At 36.7% G+C, this 7,854-nt stretch overlaps 1 protein-coding gene across 1 annotated transcript; it reads right to left on the bottom strand.

Annotated features, from left to right (window-relative positions):
- Positions 1–213: 213 nt before the first annotated feature.
- LOC137736938 (uncharacterized) lies at positions 214–3,772 on the bottom strand. The gene is made up of 6 exons (XM_068476267.1): positions 3,622–3,772; positions 3,466–3,520; positions 3,052–3,102; positions 1,728–1,819; positions 1,567–1,644; positions 214–600 (listed from the first exon to the last, which is right to left on the bottom strand). Exons 1-6 carry the CDS (start codon positions 3,675–3,677, stop codon positions 456–458), a joined length of 477 nt encoding a protein of 158 aa, XP_068332368.1. The 5' UTR covers positions 3,678–3,772; the 3' UTR covers positions 214–455.
- Positions 3,773–7,854: the final 4,082 nt, after the last annotated feature.

The following is a 7,854-nucleotide window of genomic DNA, read 5'->3' on the forward strand; positions in this document are numbered from 1 at the left end:
ATAAATCTCAAAATTTAAACTCATCAAATAGTAATAAATAGAATGACAAGCATCACCCTCGGGCGGTAAGAATATTCCAAAACAAACAGGTGACATGCTTGTAAATTTGTTTGCCACATGCACATAACGATGACTTCAATGATCCATCAACTTCTTTTAATGACAAAATAAATAAAAATTGATGTGCATCAACTTCTCGACTCCACGTCCAAATGCATACCGAGTCCGACGCAATTGTTCATTCCTAAGTAATTTGATGAAAGGGGAGCTTACAGATTTGTATATCATTGCATTATGATGCATGCCAATAATCAGAACAATCTGCGCCTACGATTCACAAGAAATCAGAGACTTCTTATCAGGAGAACCACGAAAAATCGAAGACTTTCTCTCGACGGAATCATAAGATATTGGCGACTTAGTAAACTACAGAAATAAAGTCTCAATACAGCAAATCAAATCTCAGAGCTCTTATCTTCTTTAGGAGGTGCAAACCGCTTGCAAAGCTTGGATCTTGCCCAAGGATCTAAAGGAACTCTCTCTGGTGGTTGAGGGGCTGGTAGTTTTGATTGTCTGAGCTCATTCTCTCTGTCGATGAACCTATACAAGTATGCCAACACATGGTCAAATGTAGCCCGACATCAACCGGTATTGATCAAAACAGTCAATGAACCATTGTGAGCTACTAGAGATATCTAATTGATAGAATTGCACCCGTTACTACTAAAAATATTATCAAAAATACCTAAGAAAGTGCATTATTTAATCAATGAGGTAGCTGTACTAGACAAGTAAACCGTGTTGCTTATGTTTTTCAATCCCCATTTTCTTCCATGAAAAGGGTGTTCTTCCTCTTGCTTTTCCATCCCAAGAATGGTGAGGGTAACATTTAATAAGCATCACTTCACATCACATATTGGACATTGAATGTCCGGGTAACATTTAGAAAGCATCACATCACATCACATCACATATTGGACATTCAATGTCCGCATAAATTTTTAAGCAAAACAATCACTACTAAAAAAGAATTCGGAATGGCAGACGAGCATACAAAGATGCAAAAAAGGCAGTTGCAGAGGAAATGCAAAATTACCATTTACCGACATAAAATGAAGGCATGCACACACACCAAATGCGCTTAGATTATTGATTAATCATCATACTCCCAATAAATATCCTTTTGGTACATATGAGGGCCAGAGGCCCAAAAAAAAGCTATATCAAACCGCTTTTGATTTTTTTCTTAAGAATTTTTTTTCTTTGAGAATATTCTTAATAATTCATTTTGGTGCTTGATTTCATTTGACATTTCTTCGACTTCACTTGACTTTGTTTTGGATTTGAATTGATCAGTTCTGAATGGGTGGATTTGTATATGCCTATATATTCAAATCTATACAGTCGTAAATGGGCCATTTATATCCAAAGGTTAAAATGGGTGGCCTTACACTCTTTTACTTAGGCTGGGCATTTGGACATGGGTAGAACCTACCACCTTTACAAGTCTTTAAATTGGCTAGATTGACAAACATACGTCAGTCAACGAATAAATAGCAGCCTTACTCAATATAGGCCATAGGTGCAGCATCACCAACTCGTATACGAGTCCTAAGTAGTCTTGTGTATCCGCCTACTCGATCCCTGTAAAATAATATCCAATAAATGTAACAAATGAAAATACGGAAGACTTAAAAGAAAAAAAAAACAAGGGGTTTGAGGTTCACTTGTATCGATAAGCCAGTTCTGTAAATAGCTTGTGAAGTACATCATCCCCACGCACAAAAGCAGCAGCACGCCTTGCGGCACACAAGGAGCCCTGTCTCAATATTGAAAGAGAAAAGAATCACGTGAGATAAAAAGCCATAAAATGTGGATCTACGGTAAAGATATTTCCAGAACTTTGCACCGCACAACTAGAGTACAGAAGCATGTTTTAAACTCCAATTCATCATGTTCATATAGCCAAACATTGAGTTAGAACTTTGGTAACTACCCTCATAAAGTGTTTATAGATAAAAAAAAGAAAATTACATAAAAATATTCACTCACGAATGTCAAAGAACTGTATCAAACTACCAAGTTCTGGTTAATATAGAAGACTTTCAAATAAGTGATATTTATCATGAAGCTCAAAGCTGACTGACAGTATGGGTTCTATGGGGCATGATTTATTGGGCATTGGGTATCTTGGATTTCAATTAGATACTATCTTGCTTGTAGATTCTGTTGGCAGATATTGGTTCACATCCTGCAATTACACCCCCTTCTCCCAAACCCAAAGGAAAATAAAAAGGTATATGTAATCTCTTTAACCAAATATAAACATATCCATTTCGGAAGATATTTTGACCCAAACAATAGTCTGACTAGCCTTTTTCATTCAAATAACTAGTGAGGCTTTCATCAAAAAACTGATGCAAGGCCCAACAACAAACGCACAAAGGGTGATTGAATCATCAAACATTCACTATGTTTCACACCCAACAACTAAAGAACACTGGGCAATTGAATCATCAAAGATTCACTATCTTGAGATTATTTGGAAGTCCACAGAACATCTATAGACCACCAAATAAAAGCACCTAACATGTTTTTGAACTTCAAAAATCTCAATACTTGATCCCATGAGAAAGGATAACATGAGCATATTCATGCAACTCAACCTCACTCTAATACTTGAACCTCACATTTCAATCTCATGTTGGCCTATCTAAGATTACGTAAAAGTCTCTATCTAATTGAAATAACGTCACAATTTAAAGAATTTACAAACTTGCAACTAGGAGTTACTCAAGCACGTGCTCCTCATACAAAAAATCAGAAGGTGGGTTATTTCAAACCTATTAATTTCTGCAATTGAAAGAGAAGCAGGGCCTATAAGTTAACCGAAACAGTCACTCTAAGAATCTCTTCAATGGACTATAGCTCACATAAATCTCTGTCAACGAAAAGTTCATTTTAATTATTAAATATAAAAATGTAGAGATTTGCAAGAAACTACCCGCAAATGTAATATTTAAACACAGTTATAGCAGAATCAATACATACATCTTTTCCAAGCTGCACCATTTTATCAGCCTCGCGTCGGATCTCTTTGGCCTGCAAATAGAACAAACAAAACATTTAAACGTAAAGTTAATGACTTTTTGTTGATTCTAACCATATTCAAATTTCCCGAAATTCTGAAGCTAATGCTGAACTTTTTTGTCCTTGTACATTTGTAGGACCATGGCACCAAAAATGTATCAGGGTTCAGGCACCAAATAAAAAATAATAATAATGGAACTATCACAAAAAATACAAAATCATAAAACAGAGCACAATACATAATCAGATTGCTTGTTTCAGTCAAAGAAACTAACTAAAACCCTAAACCCAGAAAACCCCTAAAATTGTAAAATAAGGGAAAATCCCAACAAGTAAATAGAAGAATGAGAAGGGAGATAAAAGAAAAAGAGGTACCTTGGAAACAGTGGTTTCAATGCGCTCATGTTTCACCAACTGCGACACCATCGTCCTGCGCGTCAAACCAACATAACTCTTTCGATTTTAGAAAAATAAATAAAAAATTACATAAATATTTTGGCTTTCGAAACCTAAAGCTGTGAGATTAGGTACCTGAGCATGGACATGCGGTGACCCGTGGGTCGGTTTAGCTTCCTGAACTTCGTCATCCTCCTCCCTCGCGAGCCTCGCGTCCGAACACTGACAGTGTGAAAAGAACAGAGGAGACCTTGGAAATGAAAAACGCTAGGTTATGGATTTGGGCTTAAATTCGGTGAACGACCCAGGACTGAACCGTCTATTTATCAAGCTGAGTCCATACCTCATTCTTATAAAATATTAGTCAAATTGAAAAAATTTGAGACATCTAATTGAATTCAAAGAAATTGACGAACACTTTATTCTACAAGAAATAATAAAATTTCATTGTAATAATTAAACAGACAAATGATTTTAGATTAAATTGAATTTTTGAAAGAATGATTTATGAATCGACACTTACAAAATGTAGAGGGTTCGGATCGTTGAAATAGCAAAACAACTAGTTCCCATTTTTACCCCAAAATAAGAATCCCTTTGAATAAAGGGCTTGATTATCCTACTGTCAATTTGCACTCGGAATTTGTTTCTAAGTAAAGAGAGCTAATTTCACACATCACTTATAACTTCTCATCACCCTTTTTTAAGTTTAATTATCGAATTAAATAAATCAAATAACTCAACTAACGTGATTGTATATAGGTATTTGAGAAGCTAAACAAGTGTGTGTTTAATATTTTCCTTAAATAAAAATAAGCGCCCGTCAGCAAATTTTGTCTTAAAAACTAACGTATTGGGACCATACGATTATAAACAGAGAGTAAAGACCCTTTTTTGACCTCAAACATTTTTTAGATCATGTCTTTGGATTAACACTAGCATATAATCCCCTAAACTTAACCGTTACTCTCGTAATGTCTATTTTTAACAAGATTTTAGTTTGTACTAAAGAAAGAAAGAAAGAAAGAATGAATGAATGATAAAAAAAATAAAATAAAAAAAAAATAAAAAAGGAGAAGCCTTCAACTTTACCACTTAATCCTACAATCTAGTTATTCTTCTCTACTTGTAAATGAGAGGTCTTAGGTTTGATTCTCGCCAAAGGTAAATTTGAACCACTATATTGATAGCTCATTGTGAGGCTAAACCCACCATCTTCTTTCTTAGAGCAACTCCAGCGTGGGCTGGTGCTCGGGGGATAGTGGACCAAATAGGGCCAAGTAGCCCGGCCTTGAAGCTCCAGTGTGGGCAGCCCGAGGGAGAGTGGAGGGCTGAGCTCTGGGCCCGTGAGGAATTGCCAGCCTGAGAGCCCAAGTGGATGTGACGCAAGGGCTAACGTCATCCTGGCGTCAGCCCAATTTTATATTTTTTTCTATCAAGCGCGTGGGGGCGCGTCAGTCGATAGCTTTTCAGTGTATGGGGCACACATCGCAATCTGAAGAGGTTACCGTTAGAAAGCCACGTGGCTTCCCACGGTCCGTTCGATCTCAACGGCTCTTTAAATTGGACTGTTCGATTTGCAACGATAATAAAAATAAAAAAAATCTTATTTAATATCAACCGTTGGATCTGAGATCAAAGGTTGATATTATCCTTCTTTATAAATAAATAAAAAAAAATTGTTTTAAAATTAAGAAAAGTTATCGTTGTGACACGTGGCACAATCTGGAGTGTTGAAATTCAATTTTTTTAAAATCCAACGGCAAAGATTAATTAGTTCAATAAAAATTTAAAAAACATTTGTAAAAAATCTGAAAAAAAATCTGAAATTTTTTTAAAAAAATTGTTTTTACTTTTCTATAAATACCTTCTCATTATCATCTACTTTACACCACAATTTCATATTTTCTCAACTACTTTCAATCAAATTCCTATCTTTCTCTCAAAGTTTCAATCCAATTTTTGTTCAACAAAATGACTACTGATGCAGGTATGAATTGGACGCTTCTTGAAGATATTGCGTTGTGTACTAGCTGGGTTGAAATTACTCATAGTTCACTTACGGGTAATGAGATGCATTTGCGAGAAATGTGGAGTCTTATTCATACCAATTATCTGAAGAAAATGGGTGAGAAAAGAACCAAAGAATCAATGTCTACTCGTTGGAAATTACGTAGCCAATCGTTTAGTGCATGGAGAGCCGCCTTGGCACAAGCCAGTAATAATATTCGAAGTGGGGAAAATTACGCGGATCAGGTAACAATATATTAATTATTTGTTTGTATTATTTATTTGTTACCTACTTTGGTTATAATTATTTCTTATCCTGCATGGTGTAGTAACGTCAAGCACAAGCTTGGTATGGTGCCAAAACCAAAACCAAAAATAAATCATTTAACCAGTGGGAATGTTGAAATATTGTCAAAGATTGTCTTAAATTCAAAGTTGGGAAAGTCGGTCCAGAAGTTTTCATGTACAACACCCCTCTACACTATACACCTGATCATGGCCCGCATGTTCATGAAGATGAAGGAGAAGAAGTGCCCAAAACACCCCCCTGAACAAGCGTCGGGATAGACCTGTTATCCAATTAGGCCTGAAGGTAAGAAGGCTTCAAAGAGAAAAGGGAGTGCTTCGAAGAATGATTGTGCATAGTATATGGAACAACTTGCTTGCCAAGGTGAATTGACTTTGGTGCAGGAAATGACAAAATTTGAGGCTAATAAGGCTCGAGAGGAGGCAAATTCTGCAGCTGTTGAGAAAGCATTTCAAGCTAATGAGAGAGAAAGAGAGCTACTTAGGCAAGAAAGGGAATAGGTTAAAGAAGAAAGAATGGCTCAACGAGATCGTGACATTATGAACACGCCTTTAGAAGGGAAGTCTCCAAATTCTAAATATTTTTGGAAGTCGGAGAAAGCGGATGTGGTGCGAAGAAGGCGTGCAAGAGAAGCGAGTGCAAGAGGAGATGGTCCTAGCACAACAAGAGAAGATCATCCTAGCACCACAAATTGGTTAAGTGATGATAAATAAAGTACTTTTTGTAATCGGAGCCCATAATTTTCCAATCACTTTGGGTTGTAATTTCTTATTTATTGAATAGAGTACTTTATGTTGTTTCCAATTTATTGATTTTAGTACTTTATTTAATTTGGTAATTTATTTATACTAAGTGAATCTTTATTCAAAAGACATTTAAACACACCAAATAAAATTACATAAACATACCAAATAACAAAAAACTCACTAAATGAACTAAAAGAAACACACCAATTAAAAATTAAATAAACACACCAAAAAAAATTAAATAAACACACCAAAAAAAAAAAAAAAAATAAACACACTAAATGAACTTAAGTATCTTAAAATTGTTTCAATTCCCACTGGTGCTCTATCAAATCAATTTGTCGGGCATTGTGCATATGGCCTTTGAAGTGCAGTATATCGTTGAATGACCAATTCATTGTAATGTCCATCCCTTTCTAATGGCTCATGTTTACCGGGTTCTTCGGTGGCGTCATAAGCACAATATATACGTGTTCTTGAATTGTTCATCGTGTCTGGCTCATATTCATCAACGACATCATAATCGTATTCATCTTCCACAATCATGTTGTGAAGAATGATGCATGTCATCATGATGGATCGAAGCGACTCTACATCAAACAGTCTAGCAGCACCTCTGACAATCGCCCAACGAGCTTGGAGGATACCAAAACAACGTTCCACATCCTTCCTGCACCCCTCTTGACAGCTTGCAAAATCTTTTTCCTTTGTACTTCACGGACGTGGCACTGTTTTGACAAATGTTGACCACCTTGGGTAAATGCCGTCTGCTAGGTAGTATGGCCCGTCGTACATACGTCCGTTGACACAGTACGTGACTTTTGGTCCCTTTCCTTGCAGGACATCGTTGAACACTGGGGATTGGGCAAGGATGTTGAGGTCATTTTGAGCTCCTGGAACCCCGAAAAAGGCGTGTCAAATCCATGTATCAAAAGATGCCACCGCCTCCAAAATGATACTTTTTGCTCATTTTCTATCCCTATAAGCACCTTGCTATGCACTTGGACAATTTTTCCACGTCCAGTGCATACAATTGATGCTTCCAATCATCCCAGGAAAACCTCGCATCTCGCCCTTCTTCAGAAGCCTTTGCAAGTACATGTCAATAGGTTTCTGGAGGTACTCTGCGGTGTAGATAGATTCGATTTCTCCGCAAAACCTCATCAGGGACTTAAGAATGGTTGATTTCCCTATCCTCGTTATCTCATCCACTGGGTCTGCAGATGCTCCATATGCGAGCATCCGCAAGGCAGCAATAATTTTTTGCTCTGGAAAAAGACCCATAGCACCAAAAACATCCTTTTT

Source organism: Pyrus communis, chromosome 1 (assembly GCF_963583255.1).
Source record: "Pyrus communis chromosome 1, drPyrComm1.1, whole genome shotgun sequence".
NCBI classification, from domain to species: domain Eukaryota; kingdom Viridiplantae; phylum Streptophyta; class Magnoliopsida; order Rosales; family Rosaceae; genus Pyrus; species Pyrus communis.

Bases quoted from the DNA above. Each gene is read 5' to 3' on its own strand.
- LOC137736938 (XM_068476267.1), bottom strand. From the start codon at position 3,677: ATGACGAAGTTCAGGAAGCTAAACCGACCCACGGGTCACCGCATGTCC. The intron at 3,521-3,621 runs GTACCTAATCTC...TTTGACGCGCAG, and splicing joins CACCGCATGTCCATGCTCAG to GACGATGGTGTCGCAGTTGG. The intron at 3,103-3,465 runs GTACCTCTTTTT...TTCTATTTGCAG, and splicing joins TTGAAACCACTGTTTCCAAG to GCCAAAGAGATCCGACGCGA.